The sequence below is a fragment of the Lithobates pipiens genome, unplaced genomic scaffold (assembly GCF_037356315.1).
Source record: "Lithobates pipiens isolate NorthernLeopardFrog02 unplaced genomic scaffold, aLitPip1_a1.2 Scaffold_13, whole genome shotgun sequence".
NCBI classification, from domain to species: domain Eukaryota; kingdom Metazoa; phylum Chordata; class Amphibia; order Anura; family Ranidae; genus Lithobates; species Lithobates pipiens.
The window spans coordinates 172537980-172563200 of NW_027507718.1; the positions used below are offsets into that span (position 1 = coordinate 172537980).

At 43.1% G+C, this 25221-nt stretch overlaps 1 protein-coding gene across 9 annotated transcripts in view; it reads left to right on the forward strand.

Annotated features, from left to right (window-relative positions):
• Positions 1-23749, forward strand: part of GNG7 (G protein subunit gamma 7) — a 356098-nt gene extending 332349 nt beyond the window's left edge. For all 9 annotated transcript variants that reach the window (XM_077475888.1, XM_077475884.1, XM_077475885.1 and 6 more), the window contains 2 exons: positions 17887-18006; positions 23112-23749. In XM_077475888.1, the coding sequence (XP_077332014.1) occupies positions 17926-18006; positions 23112-23237 (207 nt within the window). In that variant the 5' untranslated portion in view covers positions 17887-17925 and the 3' untranslated portion in view covers positions 23238-23749. The remainder of the gene's footprint in view (positions 1-17886; positions 18007-23111) is intronic.
• The last annotated feature ends 1472 nt before the right edge of the window (positions 23750-25221 follow it).

Below are 25221 nucleotides of genomic sequence, written 5' to 3' on the forward strand. Positions count from 1 at the left end.
TAGAGCTATTCCTGTCCATTCATTCTAGTGAAGCTGTAGAAATGGAGATTGGGGGCTGTGTCCTCAATCTCCTTTCTCTGCTGCAAAGGTAAGATGTTAGAGGTCTGTTTAGACCCCTGATATTTCACCAAAGCCTCACACGAGGCTTTGGTGGAAAAAAAAAAGGGGGTGGAAAAAAAATTGTAAAAACAAAATAAAATGGTGGAAAATAATAAAAAATTAAATACTCTGTCCACTACACACTGTCCACCTTTAAGGTAGGCTAAGTTTATATTTTTGTAGTGAAATTCATTTTATTATATTTTTCTAAGTTTTCCTTGCTATTTAGTTAGGCCTTCATTTTTAAAAATATTTAGGGAAAGCAACCCCACCACCTTCATTAAAGCGGGAGTCCACCGGGACTCCACGTTTTTTTTTTTTTTAAAAGCCAGCAGCTACAAATACTGCAGCTGCTGACTTTTAAAATAGTGACACTTACCTGTCCAGCGCGCCCGCGATGTCGGCACCCGAAGCCGATCGCTAGGTCGTCTGTCGGGTCCTGCCGCCGCCATCTTGGGTATGGGAATCAGGAAATGGAGCCTTTCGGCTTCATTTCCCGGTTCCCTACTGCGCATGCGCGAATTGCGCTGCGCAATAAGGACGCTCCCCGCTGCCTCTGGGAGCTGTGTGTTTCCCAGCAGGCAGCGGGGCACTTGCGGGAAGGGGCGGGCACTTGCGGAAAGGGGCGTAAGTTACGCCCCTTTCCGCAGAGAGCTGTCCCGGAAGTGGGTGCAGTTACCTGGATTATCCAGGTAACTGCACCCCCCTCCCCCCTGGAAGGTGCCGATTGTGGCACCGGAGGGGGGGAGGGTTCCGATGAGCGGAAGGTCCACTTTAGGGTGGACCTCCGCTTTAAGTGTATGAATCCATGAGATCAGTGACATCATGCATATGGAAGATTTAACAGCTAGCATTAAAGACATAATAAATACAATTCTCAGCAGAATGTGAAACAGTGTCTGCCCTGGATAAACAAAGTTGAGTGTTTTAAAGTGGAATTGAAATCTTCTTATAATAGACAGCGAGCAGGCAGGCTGTTATTGCAGAAGAGACATTAAATGTCTTCTGCGAATAAAAACAACTCATTCCTGCCTGCTCACACTTCTGTGGCATGTAAACCAAGCTGTAATGCACAGCTCAACTTAGAAGCACCAGCATCGTCCCTGTATGTTGACAACTGACCTCTACATATGCATAAGTTACATCATACAGAGCCAGCCAATAGAGATGTCCAAGGAACAGCACCTGAGGAGAGATGCCAGCGATGGACCCAGACCGTTGGAGAGGAGGTAAGTTTCATGCCTTTTTTTCTGTTTTAAAATGACCAACTGTGACAAGTGACACCCCCATCCCCACGCATTCATTTTTCCTTTACCTCCCTAAAAATGTATAGGTAATTTCAAGATATAATACACACGTAAACTTGTGTATTTATTTAAAAACCTGGACTCTATGTATAAACTGGTATTGCACCTTCCTGCCTATTCAGTAGGATTTTCAATTTCTATATACTGTATGCTCGACATGTAAATCTACAGAGCCAAATTTTGCTTTTGCTTCACATTTAAATCATAGAAACACAGGTGTAGGATAATATTCTTTGAAACATTTATAGTGATTTGACTCTGCTAGTGTGTAAGAAATAGAAACAGATAAGGATTGCCCCACGGGATTTTATGGGCAGAAAGTATAGCAGGATTCCCAAAAAATGTATAACAAATATGAAAAAATATTTATTAGCATAATAGATACATATAATATGAATACACATCTAAAAGAACATGAAATAGAACGCCAAATATACAACAGCTACCAACAGTGTTGAGCCCGCTACCGGTTTTGGATGGCCCGCCTGGTAATGTTGACATATATATCTTTTGTGGCCCCCAACGAATCCCCGAGCATCGGGGGCCACAAAAGATAGATATGCTGGCTGCAATGGAGAGGACAGGACGAGTGCGGTGGATACAGGAGTATTTCCTGTTTACACAGCGTCCTGTGTAAAAGGAAGTCCCGCCTCCTGCGCTGCAATTGGACAACTGTTTTGTCCATCGTAAGAGGCAGGACTTTCAATTAAAGAGGCCGTCCATTAAAAACAGGAGTTTCTCTTGTATGTCTGTCGGCGCTCATCCCGCCCCCTCCCTGTCTCCTCCAAGGCTGCAGAGGGACATGAATCAGGCTGCACTGATGGCAATGGTGAGTCTGCATTCATGGCAATGTGGGGGCTGCATTCATGGCAATGTGGGGGCTGCATTCATGTCAGTGTGGGGGCTGCATTCATGTCAGTGTGGGGGCTGCATTCATGTCAGTGTGGGGGCTGCATTAATGTCAGTGTGGGGGCTGCATTCATGGCAGTGTGGGGGCTGCATTCATGGCAATACGGTGGGAGCTGCATTAATGTCAGTGTGGGGGCTGCATTCATGGCAATACGGTGGGTGCTGCATTCATGGCAATACGGTGGGTGCTGCATTCATGGCAATACGGTGGGTGCTGCATTCACGGCAATGTGTGGGTGCTGCATTCATGGCAATGTGTGGATGCTGCATTCGTGGCAATGTGTGGGTGCTGCATTCATGTAAAAGTGTGGGGGCTGCATTCATGGCAATACGGTGGGGGCTGCATTCATGTCAGTACGGTGGGGGCTGCAGATGGGCACTGTTTAGGCTGCATTGATTGGTACTGACCCTTATTTTGCTTCACAGTTCTTTATTTAAAATTTAAGTTTTTTTTTCCTGAGACTTCCTTTTTAAAGTTAAAAGGTACGTGGTATAAGCCGAATAAATACGGTGTGTCCAAATAACACAACCAATCTCATCTGTTCACCAGACACAGCACAAAGGCAAGAGAATTCTTGTTGGGCCATGTATTAGTGCTCGGACGAATACACTTAGATCGAATTTTCTGGCCCTCTTTGAAAAAAGTTTGCACACCCCTGCTCTAGTGTGTAAGAAACAACATTGTGTACTGAAATTATTTTCTTGGGGCACAGGCAGCAAAATTTATATACTGATGTAGCAATATGGACTGCAAATAAAGTACCCTCTGGCATTTCCATGCATCACATGTCCCTCTAGTGATCAGTGTAACAGGTGACATTGTATTTGTGTGCCAAATAAAAGGGATTGTGGGATCGGTAGTTCTCCCGACTGATAATTGCTTTGCACGATTATGTGCCTGGACTACATATCCCTGGGATCTTTGCTACCATCAGAAAGATTGCTGGGAGTGAGTAGCTATAAAAGAAGCAAAAGCCCACGTGGAGCTCTCTTCCTCCTTGGTCTGACGCAAGACTGACCTCTCCGTGCATGGATAGAGGGGTCGCGATCTACCACGCGGTGTACCACCTTTCAACCTATAGCGGAGGGGTCTAGCTCTGCCTTATGTCATTGGACGTCCATCTAGCAGCACTCCGGTCGCCTACTATTCTTTGTACCAGGTATAGGGAGATCGAGACAGTGGGTCCACTACACGAGTGACGCTACACGAGGTGCTGTCTAGAAGACATCATATTGGCCTGGTTGTTGAAAGGCCAATCGCCCAACCTTTACAAATCCATTATCACGGTTCCACTGGGACACTTTACAAAGACATCTTTACCTTAGGAATCCTTCACTGAACTTGATTTGAACACTGTGCATAGACACCTTTAGTTTCTTCTTTACAAGGAACCTGTTGCTTGTTACCACACCTGATTGGATTACAGTTAATGAGCTCCTACATGCCGGTGAAGAACATCAGATCTGCAACAGGGACATTACTGCTATAAGGGCCCTTATACTATCACCTTTAAGTCTGACTTCCCATTAGGGTAATAGTTATAGGTGAGCCAGGGACTCCCTTTTAAGAAGTGTGTCAGTAAGACCCAATGTATATAATATACCGTTCTACTTGATCATATCTTGCTTTGTGTTATTTGGAGGAATTCCTGTGCTGAGTTGGCGCTGTCGACTAAAACTCAGCAGATCTATTACCTCCTTTTTGTGTCAATATCCTTTTCAATATGTTCTAGTAAACATTATCAGAACGTGAATACAGAGTTGTCTGATTTATTTTTGAGTGTCAGGTGGGTTGGAATGTTCACCAGGTCATGGCAGCGCAGGTAATTCCAAGCAGTGCCTTAGGGGGTTGTGCTACTTTTGGGGCTTGTCCGAGATGCTATCTGAAGCTGACCCTAGCCGACCTAGACCAGAGCCACAATCTGCGTGGGAAGCCGCTTCAATGGCCTTGGTTGCTTGGGGCACAAGTCATGGACCTTCAACAGAGAAAAGCACTGTTTGAGATTTCGGGAAATGAGCATACTAAGAGAGAGGTCAGAAGGTGTTTGAGAAAAATGGCACTAGGACACAGCGCCTACATTGTGGAAACAGAAGCCATGGAGGAATTGGATCAAGTCAGGGCACTGATAGAATGTCAGGAAGAGGTGCCTGTGTGCTTTCAGGAGGAAGGGTCCTGTACCTGTGGGAGCCGACTCTCAAGGGGCCGGTACCCTACCCCTCTCTTTTTAAAATGGTTATGAGCTGATTGGTTGATAGCTTGGTGAAGAATGGATCAGGAAATACCAATCAGAGCTATAGAAGACTTAGGTTTTTCTCCGGGCAATTGCCAGCCCCTGTGGGAGAAGACGAGTTTGAGAACTGGATGAGTCAGGCTCTGCATATCGTGGAAGAGTGGAGTGTTCCAGAGGCTGTGAAATGACAACGGCTTAGTGAGAGCCTTCGAGGCCCAGTGGCTGATGTTATCCATAATCTGAGGATGGGCAAGAAAACTTGTATTGTCATGGACTAAGTAGATGGCCTGTATGCTGTATTTAGAAGGGTTGAAACTACTGCTGACCTGATGTATAAATTCAGCCATACTCACCAACAAAAGGGAGAGAGTTTGTCTGAGTACATGTGAGTAGACAGAATACTGCATCAAATTATCCTCAAAAGGGGTATTGACCCCAAAGATGTTGACCAGGCTCGCCTAAACCGCATTCTCCTGTGAGAAACCCATATGCCCATATGATGGATAGATACCCATCAAGATAATTTTTCGACTCTGATTTAGCAGGAAAACCAGAGACCTTTCATACACTGGCTGTCATTTGCCCCTGGCCTCTTGGGGCAGGCCAAAACTCCCTATTGATAGGCACCAACCTGGTGAGGAGACTCCTCGCTCCTCTGGCTGTGGAGGGCACCCCAGTAGGGAAGATTCACACTGAGGCAGGCGTTTCAGAGTGCAAGAGAAGGCACCTGCTGAAGGAATGGGAAGATTGTGGCGACTGGATACCCATGAGAAGGTGTTGCAGCCTGGAGAGAGGGCCTGTCTGAAAGCCAAAGTCAAGCTGTCATGGGACCAACCAGGTCCATATGTGATGATAGAAGCTGATGCAACGGAAGAAGAGTATGGGATAGAACTGGTCCCGGAGATTGTCCCCACTGGAGCCTTACTAAGAAGTGGGGGGTGAATTCCTGTCAGCGTGCGTAATGTCACCAGCCACCTAATCAGCTTAAAGCCTCGGATAGTGATTGGAAAACTGAGTGCTGCCACCCCAGTAGTGGGCATTGAGATAACTCATTGAAGGGAAATGAAATAAGAACCACTGCCCAACTCTAAAAGATAAAAATAATAATGTGTCGCTTACTTAAAATGGCATAAAAGCCATTAATAAACGAATTGGCAAACATAAATCCTTTGGAGACTCCAAAAGGATAAATCCAAAGAGATAAATCGTCCTTATGTTGATTTATTCATCAAAATTGTATAGCCAGAGATTAGCAAACCAATGCTATAGCAATTGATTGAATAACCATCCTTCAAACAACATATAAATAGCTAAAAATCCTCAAATATGATAAATCCAACGTGCAAAATAATCAGTGCAAATGAGCAAACATGAAGTGCAAAATGCCACAATCTGTGCAAAGTAGCAATTTACAAATAATGCAAGATCAACAATCTTTGCAAAATAGCAATAGTATATAATGAATAAAGTGCAGCAATAATTGTGCAACAATAAATGTGCAAAATATCAACAAAAATAAATTGCACCTAATAACGTGCAAATAGCAGCAAGAAATCAGGGATGTCCAAAATAGTCTGTAAACCTGCTCAATCAATGAATAGACAATCTTGAAGAAATATAAACGTAAATCCGAAAAGTTTGTGAAAGAGCAGGGTCCCATACACAGTGAAATGCAATCCAGTTGTGTCGATCTCTTTTCAATATGCAATATAGTTTATTAGCTACACGAGTGACCCCGTCCAAGCACTCTCCGGTGTGTTATAATGGATAGTGTTTCCCCCAGCCTCTCACCTCAAATGAGGAATAAAGACAGCCTTACAGATAAACTCACTGGCCGATCTGTTCCCAGGCTCCCCCTGATAGCACAGCTCCTGTGAGTCTCTATGCTCCATCTGGACTATCCAGGGCCTCCAGACACACAGCCAAGTGTTAAAGAGAGAAAAGGAAGGACTCCATAGTACAGTATTAAAAACTAGTGGTTTAATAAAAGGTCAAACACTTACAATTAAATAATAAAACAACAGCAGTAATGAATAGTGTTACCGATCCCAACCGGGATCGGAAACGAACATCACCCGACTCTCTTTCCTGACGCGTTGCGTCACTGTCCATGTGACTTTATCAAAGGTATCCCAACTCCACCCCCTTCATGGGAGGAGAGGATTAAAGCTCAGATAGCTCAGGGGGAGAAACTGTTCTCCAAGAATGTGCTCCACATTGAATTTGACTGACTGAAGTTAAGCCATTTCGAAAAAGGGCGAGACAAATCCCCTTGTGTGATCTGGAGGATCTTCCAGAGAAATTGGCTGAGTTGAAGAAATCAGGGGTCATTAACCACTTAACAACTGCCCATAGCTGATTAATGGCTTCAGGGCGGTTGTTTAACTCTGAGAGGCCGTTAATTAATGGCCTCCCAGAATTCTGCTCTCGCACGCCCCCTGGGGTGTGCACACGAGAGCACCTGTGGACCCGGCGCATCACGGTAAACGGCCGCTCATCGCGGCCGTTTACCACGTGATCGCTCCGTCAAATGACGGAGTAATCACTTGTAAACAAACCTGCGTCATGTTATGACGCCGGTTCCTCCCTCCCCTCTCTGTACTGATCGGTACAGCGGAGGGGGAAGAGATCAGTGTCAGCAGCGCTGTGGGCTGCATCTGCAGTGCCCACATCGCTGCTCACCGAATTTAACCCCTCCATACCCTGGCAATACTCTCCAATACCAGCTAATACTCTGCAATACCAGCCAATACTCTGCAATACCCCCCAATACTCTGCAATACCCGCCAATACTCTGCAATACCCTGCCATAAATTGCCATACCCAGCCATACTTGGAGATACCCTGCAATACCCAGCCATACTCGGAGATACCCAGCCATACTCGGTGATACCCTGCAATACCCAGCCATAGACACCCCCCCCCCCCCCCCCTCGCCGCCCTCCGGTGCTTCTACCAACTTGCCAATACGATCAAAGCCAGAATCTTCTTTTTTTTTTTTTTTTTTATTTCAGGCTTCCCAGCCTAGAGGTGAGATGTGGGGTCTTATTGACCCCCAGATCTCACTGTAAAGAGGACCTGTCATCCCATATTCCTATTACAAGGGATATTTACATTCCTTGTAATAGGAATAAAAGTGATCAAAAATGTATTTTTGGGGAAAAAAATGTCAAACTAAAATAAATAAAGTAAAATGAACAATAAAAAAAAAATAAAAAGATTTAAAGCGCCCCTGTCCCCATGTGCTCACAAGCAGAAGCGAACACATACCTAAGCCCCACCCAAATATGAAAACGGTGTTTGAACCACACATGTGAGGTATCGCCATGAACGTTTTTAAGTAGCGACGTTTGGCGCCATTCCACGGGCATGTGCAATTTTGAAGAGTGACATGTTAGGTATCTATTTACTCAGCATAACTTCATCTTTCACTTTATGCAAAAATTGAGCTAACTTTACAGTTTTTTTTATTTATTTTTTTAAGCACAAAACTGTTTTTTTCCCAAAAAAAACGCATTCGAAAAATTGCTGCGCAAATAGCGTGTGAGATAAAAATTTGCAATGACCACCATTGTATTCTCTAGGGTCTTTGCTAAAAAAAAAATATATAATGTTTTTGGGTTCTATGTAATTTTCTAGCAAATGATGATTTTTACATGTAGGAGAGAAATGTCAGAATTGTCCTGGGTGCTCCAGAACGCCTGATGGCGCTCCCTGCATTTTGGGCCTCTGTATGTGGCCACGCTGTTTAAAAATCTCACACATGTGGTATCGCCGTACTCGGGAGTAATAGTAGAATGTGTTTTGAGGTGTAATTTGTGGTATGCATATGCTGTGTGTGAGAAATAAACTGATAATATGACAATTTTGTGGAAAAACAAAAAGTAAAAAAAAATCTTGATTTTGCAAAGAATTCTGGGAAGAAATGACAGCTTCAAAAACCTCATCATGCCTCTTACTAAATACCTTTGAATGTCTTCTTTCCAAAAAGGGGTCATTTGGGGGGTATTTGTAATTTTATGGCATGTTAGGGTCTCAAGAAGGCCGTCAGTACTTCAGGTGTGATCAATTTTCAGATATTGGCACCATAGCTTGTGGACTCTATAACTTTCACAAAGACCAAATAATATCCACCAATTTGTACTTATTTTTACCAAAGATATGTAGTGGTATAAATTTTGGCCAAAATTTAGGAAGAAAAATTACTAATCTGCTCAATTTAAACAGAAACAAATAAAAATTCACTTTTTTACAGAATTTTTGGTCTTTTTTCTTTTATAGCACAAAAAAAAAACCGAGAGGTGATTAAATACCACCAAAAGAAAGCTCTATTTGTGTGAAAAAAAGGACAAAAATTTCATATGGGTACAGTGTTGCATGACTGAGTAATTGTCATTCAAAATGTGAGAGCACCAAAAGCTGAAAATTGGTCTGGTTATTAAGGGTGTTTAAGTGCCCAGTGGTTAAGGAGTCCAGGAGCCCCTATGCCTCCCCAATTGTAGTGGTAAGGAAGAATAATGAGTCCCTTCGGATGTGCATCAATTACCAAACCTTGAATCGTGGGACTAGCCCAGATCAATACATGACCCCTCGTATAGAAGAAGCCTTACAGTGCTTATCAGACGCCAAATGGTTCAGTGTGTTGGATCTAAAGAATGATTACTACCAAATCCCCATGCACCCAGATGACCGAGAAAAGACGGCTTTCATCAGCCCCTTGGGGGTTCTTTGAATTTGATGCCCCAGGGACTAACCCGGGGCCCCTGCCACTTTCCAGCGGCTGATGTAGAACACCATGGGTGATATGAACTTGCTATTTTATCTCGATGACATCATTGTGTTTGGGGCGAACGTTGGAGGAGCATGAAGCTCGGTTGGAGAAAGTTCCCAGTGGTTACATGACTAGGGGTTGAGGCTGTCATTGGAGAAGTGCCAGTTCTATCAGACTTCAGTCCAGTGGCATCACTAGGGTTGTTGTCACCCGGTGCAGAAAAAAAATTGTAACCCCAACCCCCCCCCCTCCACCAACTATAGTCTCCCTTCAGTACATACCCCCCTCCAATAATTCCATACAGCCCTCCATTAAGTACAGACCCCCCTCCTGCAGTACAGACCCCCCTCCTGCAGTACAGACTCCTCTCCCGCAGTACAGACCCCCTTTCCTTAGTATAAACCCCCCTCCCGCAGTACAGACCCTCTTTCCTTAGTATAACCCCCCTCCTGCAGTGCAGACCCCCCTCCTGCAGTACAGACCCCCCTCACTCAGTATAGACCCCTCTCCCTCAGTACAGACCCCCTCCATCAGGATAGACCTCCCCCTCAGTACAGACCCCCCTCCTTCAGCATATACACCCCCCTCCATCAGCATAGACTCCCCTCAGTGCAGACCACCCCCCTCCATCAGTATAGACCCCCCTCAGTGCAGACCACCCCCCTCCATCAGCATAGACCCCCTCAGTGCAGACCACCCCCCCTCAATCAGCATAGACCCCCCTCGGTGTAGACCACCCGCCTCCATCAGCATAGATCCCTCTCAGTGCAGACCACCCCCCTCCATCAGCATAGACCCCCCTCAGTGTAGACCACCCTCCTCCATCAGCATAGATCCCTCTCAGTGCAGACCACCCTCCCTCCATCAGCATAGAACTCCCTTAGTGCAGACCCCCCTCCATCAGCATAGACCCTCTCTCAGTGCAGACCACCCCCCCATCAGCATAGACCCCCCTCAGTACAGACCACCCACCCTCCTCAGCATAGACCCTTTTCAATGCAGACCCCCCCCCCCCCCCCCATCAGCATAGACCCATCTCAGTGCAGACTACCCTTTCCACTTGTGCTAGTAGTCACCCCTCCTCCTTTAGTGCCCCCAGAATATGTCCATGTACAAATACAATACACTGTTCAGACCCCAGAACAGCACGGCATAGGCAAAACTGGGTGTCCCTCCTCAGACTCCCTCCTCCTGTGTACATGTAGTGTGGGAGGAGCAGAGGGCTGGAGGGGTGGAGTACCAATCAAAGCCAAGAGCCTATTTCAGCAATTGGCACAACACCGAAGAGACTCAGATCAGTGGGGTGTGTGGATTGTGCGAAGTTGTCACCCCTCTGGTGGGTGTCACCCGGGTGTGGTCCGCACCCCCGTCCATTCCTAACAATGCCACTGCTTCAGTCACATACCTAGGAAATGTGGTGTCCACCTAAGGGATAGCAACAGACCCTCAAAAGCTGCAGGCTGTCACTTCCTGGCATCGCCCAAATACCGTCACTGAGTTGAGGTCGTTCTTGGGCTTCTGCTCTTACTATTGGCGATTTGTGAAGAACTTCTTGCAGATTGCCTGCCCGTTGACCGAGTTGTTACAGAAGCAAATGGAAGGGGAACAGCAGAGAACTCAGAGGGGAGGTCCCATGAGGCCTCGTGAATCTATCCAGGAACAATGGACAATGAAGTGTGAAAAGGTCCTTCGAACGGCTGAAGGAGTGCCTGGTTAAAGCACCAGTGTTGACCTACACCAGGGGTGCCCAACCTTTTGAAGAGCAAGGGCTACTTAAGCAACTTGGTAACCGGTCGCGGGGCCACAACGAGCGGAGCAGTGGATGGCATCTCCCATTACTTAGGTGAATGGAGGGTCCAATTGGTCGGACTGTCAGACTGACTGCGTGAAAAGGGTCCAAGGCTGCTTTCACACTGATGCGCTGCAGTTTACCCACACCACGTGTGCAATGCAGTGTACCTTTTGGCTTTCCTGCAGTTTGCAATAGCTTTCTATTTTATTCTGCAGGTTTGGTGCACTTTCACATAGCTCACCAAACTTGCAGGTAATAATAGAAGTCTATGGCTCAGTGCAGGTAACCCTCAGGTAAACTGCTCTACACCTGCGGATCAGTTTGAAAGCAGCCCAGTAACCACTGCAGAAAAGATATGCCCATATATACGCTGTGATTTTACTAATAAACTGACCTTTAATAACAGTATTCTTTCTCTTCTATCCCAGAGCAGGAGGTCGCAGGCCACATCAGAGGGCTCCGCGGGCCACATGTGGCCCCCGGGGCACTGGTTGGGCACCCCTGACCTACACCAATCCATTAAAACCATATTAATTACACATGAATGTCAGCAGAGATGGCATTGGAGGGGTGTTGTACCAAGAGTCAGAAGGGAAACGTTGCTCGTGGCCTATGTGAGTCGCAGCCTCACCCCCCCCCCCCCAGAAGTACTATCCTGTGCATAAGTTGGAGTTCTTGGCCCTAAAGTGGGCCGTGGTAGATAGTCACGTAGCTTATCTGTATGGGGCTACCTTTTGTGGTGAAGACTGACAACCCATTGACTTATTTACTATCCACTACAAAGTTTAACGCCACTGGACATTGGTGGTTGGCAGCCCGGGCTGAGTTTTAGTTCAGCTTGAAATATCGACCAGGTGTGGGAAACAGACCCTGATGTCCTTTGCAGAAGGCCTAGCTCCATCCAGGCTGGTCGGAAGAGTTGGGTTAATTTGCCTCTTGAAAGAGTACGGGCTGTGTGTCAGAGTAGAATGCATATAATACATTAATATAAAAAACCTTCTGCCATTGCAACTCCTATAACTTTCCAAATTGGCCGCAGGTATGCCAGCAAGACAGCGATTCCGTGTCATACATTTTTGAGTATAGCCCCTACTTCCATGTAGTCTACAAATGGAATGTTTTATAAAACATTGACAATCTTCACAGTATGGCCTCAACACACTAGATTAACAGCTTCATGACCGCCCGCCGCAATTGTACTGCGGCAGGTTCTCTCCTGCACAAACTGTCATCATTTTAAGTCGGCTCATGCTTAGAAGTGCTTTTTAACCACATAAGGACCGAAAGGATTTGCCCCCTTAATGATCAAGCCATTTCTTGCGATACGGCACTGCGTTATTTTAACTTATAATTGCGCGGTCGTGCGATGCTGTACCCAAATAAAATTGATGTTCTTTTTCCCACAAATAGGGCTTTATTTTGGTGGTATTTGATCACCTATGCAGTTTTTATTTTTTGCGCTATACACAAAGACCCCCGATTTTGAAAAAATCTATATTTATTACTTTCTGCTATCTCCATCAGTTAAGGCCAATAAGTATTCTGCTACATATTTTTGAAATACCAATAAAGGTATATTTATTGGTTTGCGTAAAAGTTTTATAGCGTGTACAAAAAATGGGATAGATTTATGGCATTTTTATTACTACTTAAAAAATTTTTTTTTTTACTAGTAATGGCGGTGATCAGTGATTTTTAGCAGAACTGCGAAATTGTGGTGGACAGATCAGGCACCTTTTGACCAGTGACATTATTACACTTATCAGTGCTAAAAATATGCACTGAGTACTATATAAATGATACTGGAAGAGAAGGGGTTAACGTCAAGGATGATCAAGGGCTTACTTGTGTTCCCTAAGTGTGTTTGCTAACTGTATGGGGGATGGTCTGACTGGGAAAACACAGATATCCATCTTCCTGCATAGCAGGAAGACCAGACCCTGTGTCATCCCCTGGCAGAACAGAGATCTGCCTTGTTTACTTTGGCAGATCCTCATTATGTCTCTGCGGGGAAGGATCACGGGCAGTGGACATTGCATCGCGTCTGCAGGGCCCACTGATTGGCTCCCCCGCTGACCAATTGGCAAGTGCATGTGCCCACACATGCTAGAGCGATTCACGCAGCCGAACCACCTTTCCACAGTATAACTGTGGCAGGTGGTCAGCAAGTGGTTAAGCGTTGGAGATATTGAAGAATGTCTCTACAATAGTGAAATTTACATTATGACTTTTTATGATCCGCTGTATATGTGGTTTCAATTTTCATGATTTCATTATTACTATATAGGTGTGCTGCGTTACAGCCTTTTGATTAGCATCCTTTGCTTGTATTGTAATATATTGCTTAACCATCAATAAAAATGTATTGAAACTGATGTGCGGGCTACATATTCTGTAGCCACTGTTTCCAAGTTAATCCCAAGCCAAATGAAAGTACGCCTGTCAGTGAAAAGAGGCAGAGCTGTCCTGTCTCTGCGAGCGCTGGCATAAAGAAGCTGATTTATTATGAAGTTAAGAGTCTTCACTAAAGAAATGTGTGAATATTCACTTAATTATCCAGTCATATGACAAATAGAATATTGACCACTTTGCAACCCAATATTCACATGCAGATACTATTTCACGTCAATGGATAATTGAAGGGAATATTCAATTTGTTCTCAACTTCTTTAGTAAAACCTGCTTTACTGTGTACTTTCAGAATAGAATTTTGTTCTAAAAGAAGATGTCATTCCAAACCTAGGGAAAACCACCAACATGGCACAGTTGAACAAATGATTTATTGTTGTGCCTCTGTCTCAACATTTTTATGGTTATTCATGATATGTGTAATTTTAACATATTTATAATTTAATTTATGCTTGGTTTAATTTTACTTTGCCCTTCTGTGGCCACAAATCAGTGTCTAGATGCTCAGGCCAAATTTAGTCATGTTGACCATCTTTACAATAACTGATAAATGTGTTTTTCATGCTTTTATTATAGTCTGACAAATGCACAAACTTGGCGTGGAAAAAAAATCGATATATTTTATATTCTACAATATACACACACTTTTTAAAACTAAAGTGATTGCAAAGGCTCTTTTTTTTTTTTTTTTTAAATAACAAACATAATATACATGCTTCCTCTGTGCAGTTGGTTTTGCACAGAGCAGCCTGGATCCTCCTTTTCGCAGGTCCCTCTTTGCTGCTTCTAGCTTCTCCCTCCAACTTGCTCTAGGGGTCACCGACCTGGCCAACAGGCACGGAGCCCCACCCTGGCCCCACCCCCTCCCCCCCTGATTGTCTGACTGACTTTGACAGCCATGGGAGCCAATAGCGGTGCTGCTCTGTCTCTGAAAATTGGGAGGAGTGTCTTGGATGGCTTAGGGGATTGTGGATGTCGCTGGAGAGAGAAGGGGCTCAAGTAGGTAATTAGAGGGGTGCTGGGGAGGCTGCTACACACAGGTTTTTTTTATCTTACTTCTGCATTTACAACTGGTGGCTCCGTGGGATCAGTACCAGCTGATCTACGCCTTTCCTCCACTAAAACTGTTGCCACGTCTGCTTCGCAGAGTGGAAGCCGAGGGGATCCCAGTAATCCTGGTTGCCCCAGATTGGCCCCAGCGGCCCTGGTACGTAGACCTGGTGCATCAGGTGGCAGACACTCCTTGGCGACTGCCGATGCGAGAGGACCTCCTATCTCAAGGTCCAATCTTTCACCCTGCTTTACCATCGCTGGCTTTAATGGCATGGCTATTGAGAGCCAGGTGCTGATGAACCGGGGTCTGTCAGACTCAGTGATTCCAACTCCAACGGCCGTGTATTTGCAATTGAGATTTTTTCCTGATTTTTTCGATAAAAACGCAGTACTGTTTGTTAATGCACTGTTGCATTACTTCCGCAAAATGGTTGCGGTGTTGGGGATCTCTCCTGTTGAGAATGCCCAGTTATGGCGGTGTGTTTTTCTGTACACTGCTGTTTTTTTGTGGGTTTAGTTTCACTAGTTCCCACTTTCCATGGTGGATGAAGTTTTAATGCTGTTTTTTCCCACCCCTCGTTTGGCGCTGCTTGGAGACGTCGCATTTAGTTACAGAGAGGAGCTGTGTCGGTCGGTGAATATAAGAGAAAATGGGATTTTTGTACGAACCGTAAAATTCTTTTCTCTGTAATTCACCGACCGACACAGCACCCACCCCTCCTTTTTCTCTGTTATACTGCTTGTTGATGTACTGAATTCTGCCTTGGAGCAGGTAGGGTTGTTAGCACATGGCCCACCCCCCGGGGGGCGGAACTAAAGTTCTGTGTATTGTGTTACAATTTTTGCCTAGTTCTCCTAATGGCAGGCTAATAAACCATTTAGTTAGAGAGGAGCTGTGTCGGTCGGTGAATTACAGAGAAAAGGATTTTACGGTGAGTACAAAAATCCTATTATTAAAATAAAAAGTATTGCACTTACAATACTTGCAATACTTTTTATTTTAATAAATATTTTTACGGCATTATGCCATGGTGAGCTTCTCTCTTTTGGGTTTCCCGTGACTGCCTTTGGGGTCTACATTTGTGCTCCGGTGAGCTGGCTGAATATGTCCCATTGCTGGAGAAAGGTGTTCAGGTGATTTCCATTAACCGTGTTGTGTCCCAGAGAGAGGAGTTCTGGACAAGAGACACTTGATACATCTTTGAAATTTAAAGGCCCTGACCAGGTTTAGGTCGCAAGCCCTAAAGGCTTACTAGCTGGTAAGCCTCCAGTTTTTTACGGTGATCACATCGGTGGTGGATTTACACTGATATTTACTACTTTTCACTATTGAAGGCGTTTTGGCGTTCTCACGTTTTGTTTAGGAGTCACTTTAATTTGACTTATTTTGATTTATCTATTTATTAGTAATTATTTATGTGATTATGTAATAATTCTAATTATTTGTGATATTCACTTATCATGTCTCTGTTGGTTATATGTTTTGGTGTTATTTTTTATAGGGAGTAACACTTCTGATTTCACACACAAATATTTTCTCTAATCATGCGATATTGATCACATATTTTTTTATCATAAGAGTAGATTTTTTTTATTAATTTATTTAATATTGGGTTCACACACAGATTGTTTTTTTTTTGTTTTTTTTAGCGCTGCTATACTTTTCTCCTCATGTTGTAAAGTGCTGAGCAAACTGTTGATGCTATATAAATCCTGTATAATAATATTAAAGTGATTGTAAACCCTTACAAACCACTTTGACCTACAGGTAAGCCTAGATTAAGGCTTACCTGTAGGTCCAAGAAATATATTTGCCCGAAGACAGGCACCGCTGTCTACGGCGCATGCGCCGTAGACAGCGGCGCGCAGGCGCACTGAGCGCGGCATTTCCAACAACGGCGGAGCTGCGAGACCCCACCGAAAAGATGGATGCGCCGGACTACAGGGGACAGTGGTGACATCGCTGGCTCCTGTGTCAGGTAAGTGACACATAATGGGCTACTATGCGATGCATTGTAGTCCATTATGCTTTTCCTTTGCAGGGAATGAAAGAGGAAGTAAACCCATCAGGGTTTACTTCCTCTTTAATATTTGTCTCCTGTCTAAATTAACCCTAGTATATGTATGTATGAATGTGAGTTAGTGACTTTAAATTGTAAGCTCCTTGAGGGCAGTGACTGATGCAAATTATATATATATATATATATATATATATATATATATATATATATACCTTTACACAAACTTTAGTGGCATCCCAGTCTTAGTCCGTAGAGTTCAATATTAAGTTTGCCCACCCTTTGCAGCTATAACAGCTTCAACTCTTCTGGGAAGACTGTCCGCAAGGTTTAGGAGTGTGTCTATGGGAATGTTTGAACATTCTTCCAGAAGTAAATTAGTGAGGTCAGGTACCTTTTGGACAGCAGCATTGTCAGTCTATGGGTAGGGGAGTGTTAGATGGACTAGCAGATTTAAATACACTAAATAAATCATTCTAAGCACCCCTGCCAATGTTAAATGGTTTGTCTCACCCACATAACAGATACTGCTTTGTTCTTTTGAAAAACACTTTCACCAGCTGAAAATGAGGGAAAAAAGTAAAAAAAAAAATCCTAACTCTCCTTACCTTATTGCTTTATTACGCTAGAAAAAGCATCGTCCTTCCTTGGAAAAAAAATGCTCCGATCATCACAGCCTGGAAAGCTCTAATAAATAAAGCCCTACCTTATTATAAGGCTACATATGCCAGTAGAGGGGTTCAGGCAAAATTTGACAAAGTGTGGGGAGGATGGGTGAATGATTCATCTACTGCATCTGAGTGAGAACGGTCTTTCTTTGTTATCGCCACTGTTACTGCATGTAGCACTTTGTTACAATGTGATGGGGTCCAGTATCAGTTAGTATGAATTATGAGTTCCATCTGTGAGGGGTTGATTATGTATCTGGATACCGTAGTCAGTTACATATGATATTTTTATGGGAAAATACTAATTCTTTATGTGAAACTTGTGGGCCCTTACTTTAACATAGATCCTTATTATCTGTTGGGCCATGCTGACCACTTGTGCGGATGTATGACTCATTTATGTTTTTTTTTTTTTTTTTTTTTTTTTTTTGTTTTTTTACTTGACACTATGCTTATACGATGTTAAATTGAAATAAAGAGAATCATTTTTTTTTTAAAGTCTAAAAAAGATAACTAATGCAGTCATTGCATCTAAGAATTGGTAATCTGCAATATATATTGCTTTTGAGTTTAATAACACTTTAATCATGACATACATCTTGTTAAGTAACATTCTGTTCCTTTTACAGAAATTTCTTCAGGTTTTGTAGGAAGATATATGGCAGATAATGTCAACCTCTAACAACATAGCACAAGCTCGGAAGCTGGTGGAACAGCTCCGCATCGAGGCTGGTTTTGAGAGAATCAAGGTACTTAATTTCCCAGCTAACATTTCCCTATTTAATTCTTGCTTTTGTTTTGGTTTTAGCACCCACTGACCAACCATCCTAAACAAGGAGCCACTCAGGGCTGTACACGTGCCGTGACTGTGATGCTTGGTGGCTGTGGCAAAACTCAAATGCTGAATTGCGTTCAATGGGCGATACTGTTCCCATAATGCCACCTATTTAAATAACTAGGGCCACACTGCAACTGCCCTGCTACCAGGTGCAGTGCGGTCAAACGCCCTGTGAAAAGCAATCCATCATGGATTGCTTTTTAGAGGGGAAGAATTGATAGCTGCACATCTGACTGAGCCATACGAGTTCCTTTCTTCAATCCTAGACCTCTGCTTCAGAAGCCAAGTACTTCTGAATATTCAATCCAGTCAAGTTTGGCACCAAGTCCTTATCACAGCGAAGGGGCACCACTACTTTTGCAGTAGGAGAAGACATCTTTTGGCTTTTTCATCCACCTGGACAGAGGGCATCTCCCAGGGATACAGGCTGAGATGTCATTCCCTGACTTTTCCCTGCTTGAACTTTGCTCTTTAAGAAATTTCCTTCAGTCCAATTGATAACCACATCAATAGCAAGGCGGACAGGTTCATGGCCAGTTTCAGGGATCGAAAGGCATTTTCATTGGATACACTGGATACCCTTCATAATTAACTTCCACTGATATACACCTTCCCTCTGCAATGATTTCCTCCTTGAACTGCTTTGCAAGATCAAGAATAGAGAGCATTATGGTGATCTTAGTAGCACCAAATTGGGCCAGATGGATTTTGTGAATTCTGTCTCTAGGAGACACTCAATGGGCTATTCAAAATCATCTTTACCTGCTGTTTCAAAAAAAATTTAAATAAATGCCCTACCATTTTGCTTCTTGGGCTCTGGATTTAATGGCTTGGCTGTTGAAACCCAAGTCTGGAGAGATCAGGGTCCCTCCGACTGAATTAGTCCTACACTGCTTAAAGCTAGGGAATCAACCTCCCAGGAGGTCTTACTATCACATATTGAAGGCTGGCTGTGCATGTTGCAAGGCACAAAAGTTTAATCTCAGACAATACTTCTTGGAACATATCTTTGGCCTCCACTTCTCTGATTAAGGCCTTTGTTTAGAGCTGGCTTCCCATCTCTCCCCTTGTTCCTGCACCTATTTCACCCTGGGATATTATTTCGGTCTGGTTAGCTCTACAGAAGCCTCCCTTTGAGCCTATTCAGGATATTCATTTGGCCAACCTTTTTTTTTTTTTTTTAAAGTGTTATTAAACCCAGGACCATGCATTCACTATATTTGGTCTCCCACAGTACATGGAAATGCAATTATGTTAGTAAATATAAACTTCTAAATACCCTCTCTCACCAGCAGTATATAGCAGTCTTGTGACTTCTATCAGTGTCTGGCTGAGCACTGGTTAAAGCTTGCAGGGGGAGTTTTCATTCACCTCTGACAGCCCTCTGAGGCTGCATGACCCTCTGGACATTGGCTCTGTGCTGATCACATGCACCCTCTCCCCCCCAAATTAAAAAAAAAACTCTAGCAATACACCAAACTGATTATGTGCAGAGTGCCTCCTAGGGCTCTGTTCCATCAGCAGATGGAAGGAGAGGATCAGAGAAGACAGGATCAAACAGCCCTTTTACACAATGCGCAGGATTACCCCTTAGGTTCCACAGTAAGTATAACGAGCAGGCTTTACTACATATACAGACTGATTTTACTGTTATGAGTTTAGTAGCACTTTAACCGGTTCCCGACCGTCTCACGTGTATTTACGTGAGCGCTCCCCTGCGCGAAAACCCATACAGGGTTCCTTTAAGATCCGCCAGAGGGCGCTCAGCATGCACCCGCTGCACGGCAGAGGCCCTGATGTGTGTGGGTGGCAGTCACGATTGCTGTCGGCCACGCGCAATCGAGAACCAGCACAAGGATTTATGTGTGTAAACGCACAAATCCCTGTGCTTTCAGAGGAGAGGAGACATGTCATTTGTTCCTAGTAAGTAGGAACAGCGATATGTCTCCTCACCTACTCAGTCCAGTCCCCATACAGTTAGTACACACTGAGGGAACACACATTTAACCCCTTGAGCGCTCCCTAGTGTTAACCCCTTCCCTACCAGTGTCATTTACACAGTAATCAGTGCCTTTTTATAGCAGTGATCACTGTATAAATGTCAATGGTCCCAAAAAGTGTCCGATCTGTCCATCGCAATACCGCTAAAAATTGCAGATCACCGCCATTACTAGTAAAAAATAAAAAATGCCATTAATCTTTCCCATAGTTTGTAGGCGCTAAAAATTTCGCGCAAACCAATGAATATATGCTTATTGCAGTTTTCTTTTTACAAAAATATGTAGAAGAATATATATTGGCCAAAACTAATGAAGAAATTTGTTTTTTAAAAACATTTTTGGGGATATTTATTATACAAAAAGTCCCAAAACATTTTTTTCAAAATGGTTGCTCTTTTTTGTGTATAGCGCAAAAAATAAAAACCGCAGAGGTGATCAAATAACACCAACAGAAAGCTCTATTTGTGGGGAAAAAAGGACGCCAATTTTGTTTGGGTACAGCTTCGCATGAGCGCGCAATTGTCAGTGAAAGTAACACAGTGCCAAATTGTAAAAAGTGTCAGGAGGGGGTAAAACCTTCCGGGGCTGAAGTGGTTAAAGTCTTTTTTTTTTCATGTGGCAAATATTTCAGTCTGTTATCACAACTGGCGGCTTTGCCTTGTACAGAATCTTCCTTGTTTTTCAAAAAGGCAATGTGGTTATGAGGCCTCGGCTTCCTTTTTTTACCTAAGATTGTTTCTGCCTATTTGATCGGGACATTGTCCTGCCCTCTTTGTTCAGATTCAAAACCTCCCAAAGTTTTTTTTTTTTTTTCATACACTGTTTAGATATAGTACATAGTGTGAGTTTAACTCTCGGCCACTGCTTTCATCTGAGCCTTGAATTCTTTTTTGTCCTGCCTGTGGGCCTTCACAAGGGGTGTCCTTTTTGACTTGCCTGTAAAATTTTCCTCAAGTAAATTGCAAGACACAGGACACCCTTATCTCTGTTCTTGCATTTTCCTCTGATTGCTAGCACAGAACAGCTCTGAATTACTGATAAGATGAACAGGTAGTTTTTTGAACTTACGGATATAAAAAAAATTATTGGAATAAGAGTAGGGGTTTATATACTCGTTAAAGAAAATATATACTGATATATAAATTCAGAGGATGATTTACTAAAACTGGAGAGTGCAAAATCTGGTGTAACTGTGCATGATGGGCAATTGCCTCCTAACGTTAGCTTGTTCAATTACGTTTTGATAGAAAAGCCTGAAAGCTGATTGGTTTCAATGCAGAACTGCACCAGGTTTTGCGCTTTCCAGTTTTAGTAACCCTAAGTTCACACCTATGTATTTTTTAGTGGGTTTTGCAGTTTGCAGAAACACACTACAGTCCCTTTAACGTGGTTTTGCTATGGTACACGTTCACATCTATGCATTTTTTGAAAGGGTCAGGGGACTTTTTTTTTCCCCCACAGCAGATTACGCTTTGCCTGTAATAGACTTCATTGGACCCGCACCAAAAATGTGTGATGTGGCTTTTTTTTTTTTTTAAGCAATAACAAACTGTGAATACCTGTTAAGGAGCGGGCTGGGAAGCCGGCCACTGCGTCCTTAACAATTGATGAGCTGTCAGCTGGGTAAAAAAAAGATTTGCCAGCAATTAAAAAGAGTAATATTGAAAAAATAAATAAAAAAACTGCCTGGTATGGATTTTGCGGGAAACCCAACACCAAAATATATATATATTTATTTATTTTTTTAAATCCAGACCCTTATCCAAACATGCAGTCTGGCATGTCAGGAAACGTAGGGCAGCTCCCCTCCTGAACCATGCCCACATGCCCTACTCATTCACCAACAAAAAAGTGTAGCATAAGAATTAACAGTAGGCAGTTGTTGACAAGTCAAGTTGTTGACAAGTCCTTTTAAAAAGAAACTGACCCCCGCGATGTAGATCCATTGTGAATTACGACGCCCACTTACCTGAAAAATAAAAATAAAGGTCTGGTCCTGCCTTCTGCCTGCTCCACCGTTTGGCTGTTCCTAAATAAGCGGCGGCAGTCATCCGCTGATGTCACTGGGTATCTCCGCCCCCTTGTCAAGTCATTACCCCCCATGTGGCCTGATATGGTTCAGGGGGGAGGGGCACTCGCTCATCCCCTCCGTTTCCTGACCTGCTGGGCTGCATGCTCGGATAAGGATCTGGTATGGATTTTGGGGGGGGGGGAACAGGGCCCATGCTTTTTTTTTTTTTGCATTTTAGCGTAGGGCTCCCCCCAAAATCCATGCTAGATCCAAAGGACCAGTATTGTTTTGGGGGGGGGGGGGGATGTGGCGGCCTGCTTCCCCGGTCCTCTCCTTAACCAGCCATTCACAGTTTGTTAAAAAGAAATACAATTCTGAAAAACTCATACCTAGGGTAAATCAACCACACAACTGAGCTGCTTATTAAATTTTTAGTTGCATGGCCATCCCTACCCAGGCTAGTTGCAACAGGACAGGCAAACCAAACAATTGCTTAGGGCCCCGTGCTGGCCTGGGGCCCCAGCAGGGCGGACCCTTGCCATGCCGCCGCTTCCTATAAATGCTGCGGCCTGTAGTTTGGCCAATCTCCTGTTCCTTCCTCCTGCAGTCTGGCCAGGTACCACGTGGTACAGGAGATTGTTTCCTTTTCCCGGCCGGACTGACAGGAAGTGCACACACTAAGTGCTCACTTCCTTTCAGTCCGGCCTGCCGGGAACAGCAAACTGAATCTCCTGTGACACATAGCATTCTTTGGACTTTGCCTCCATGTCCATTTTCTTGGGGACCACAAATTCCTTGAAACGGCCCTGTCCCTACCCCTCCTTTTCCTGAGGTTTCTGACCTGGAACAAGCAGGTAGCTAATGTACTCAGGTGACCAGAACTCTTGTTCTGTATATTCTGGATCAGTGCAAAGTACTCAAGGATCGCATATGAGAAAGAGAATTTTCATGTTTAAAGTAATATATGCATGATTTTCAGTTGTTGCTCTATATTTTAAATTTTAGGTATCTAAAGCAGCATCAGACCTCATGAACTACTGTGAGCAGAATGCTAAAAATGACCCGCTGCTGGTTGGAATGCCAACTTCAGAAAATCCATTCAAGGACAAAAAGCCATGCTCCATTCTTTAAGTGTCTTCTTGCAAGTATGACCACAGTTTCTTCATCAGCTCAAGGCGTCTAAGGGAGAAGGCTGGATCAATTTGAAGCAAGCGTTGATAGTCCGAAACATGAGAAAGAAAAAAGAAGAAAAAAAAGCCCATTTTATGAGAAAAAAAATTGATTTTAAATTTACTAATACGTTTAAATGACTGCAACAGTATTTTTTTTTTTTTTTTTTTTTTTTGCTGTTTCAGGAGAGAAATCTTTGTGCCACTAATTTTTCAGCAAGGATTTGCTGATTATTATCTGATCGTTCTGTGCTGTAAAGCTGTAGTTAGAATTATAGACTGAACAGACAAACTAGACTGTATTTACAGACACTACATTCTTTATTTTTGGGTTTTCTTTTGTTTTGTTTTTTTGTATTGCTTCGCAAACTCAATGGAATTGATTTCTGTGATGTATCCCTCATGATATTGATGTGATTGTTTTTTTTGTACCAAGGATTACTCCCAGCAGACAATACAAACTTGCAAGCATAATGCCATAGTTTTTATTTTGTTTGTTTTTTTATTTTTTTTATGAGCATGGGTTACGAAACAATATGCCATATATTCTTTTTATCTTTCTCTATTCCCTTTGTTTTCATTACTGATGCATGCTATTGAAATTAGTATCACGATAATGTGAAGCTATATAGACTTTTTTCACTGCCTAAAAAAAGTAGTCTCCATAATCATCAAACTGATCATTTTTACATGTTTCCACAGGTTTGGTTTTGTGTATGAACCCTGTGAATTTACAACAGAACTAAAAATCCAGTGTTATTTAAAACAAACTGAAGGTTACAATTCAAGATAAAATTTGACAGGTAACTAGAGCTCCATATTAGAAGATTATTAGTAGACTTTTGTAGCTCTCTGCAATAAACCTGGTAGAAGGCATCTGAAAAAGTTTGCACTACTGCAAATGATACTGTTTAGACAAACTTGTGAATTGTGAAGTACCGTTTTTTTTTTTTTTTTTTGGAAGCTTCAAGGTGCACCCCGCCACGGAAGCAAAAAGGTTCAGGTTTAACATTTCTAAAGAGATTCCTATCTTTTAGACGGTGTATCATGCGTTAAAGAAAACCGCAGGCTTATAAAGTCTTAAAACAAACAGAATTAAGTAATGAATTCCTTTATACTAGTTGAGATAAATGGAATATACATTTGAGTTTTTATTCGATAACAATATTATGAAAAAATGCTGCCTTTTGCCAGAACTGGTTTTTCTCCCAATAAAAAAAAAATAGAAGTGCGAACACAGCTTGATGCAACTTAAAAGGAGGTGCAGGTCAGGAGCATCTGTAAGGGAACTCAGAAAGATCAGGCGTGTCTCAAACAAATCTCGGTTCAGGCTGAATGAACCTGAAATCATGCTGTATTTGCTCATATGCCTTCACCCTTAATTACTAAGTGCCACTTCTCATTTATTTGTTTTTGCTGAAATTTAATTTTATATAATTTTTTTCTGAAATTTATAACCTGCCATTCCCTGTATTTTAGCATTTTAAGCTACCTTATATTTACATTATATAGTACAACTAGATTTGCAGACACTTGAAAATAAAATGTGTTCACCTTTAGGCTGGGTTCGCATGGTAGGAGATTGTGACCGGCTCTCTATGGAGCAGGTTCATATATCTCCACTGCAGCTCTGGTGCGAATTTGCACAGGAGTCCTGTGTGTCTTTTAGTCCATTTCAGGTCCGAATTCTGCCCAAGAATTTGGGCTGAATTCAGACCTGAAACGGTGGGGACTCACCAGACCACTGCTGTGAGCCGCATACGGCAGTAATGTGAACCCAACCTTAGTAATTTTGCTTCCTATAATTAGATTTAAAATAGAACTTTAATCAACTTTGCACCATGTCAGATCTTGACTTTGTTTTGTAATAGGCCAGCAGACGCCATATCTCTAAAGTGCTTTCAGACAACCCAAAATCGCCAATCACGCACAGCCACAAAGTGTTC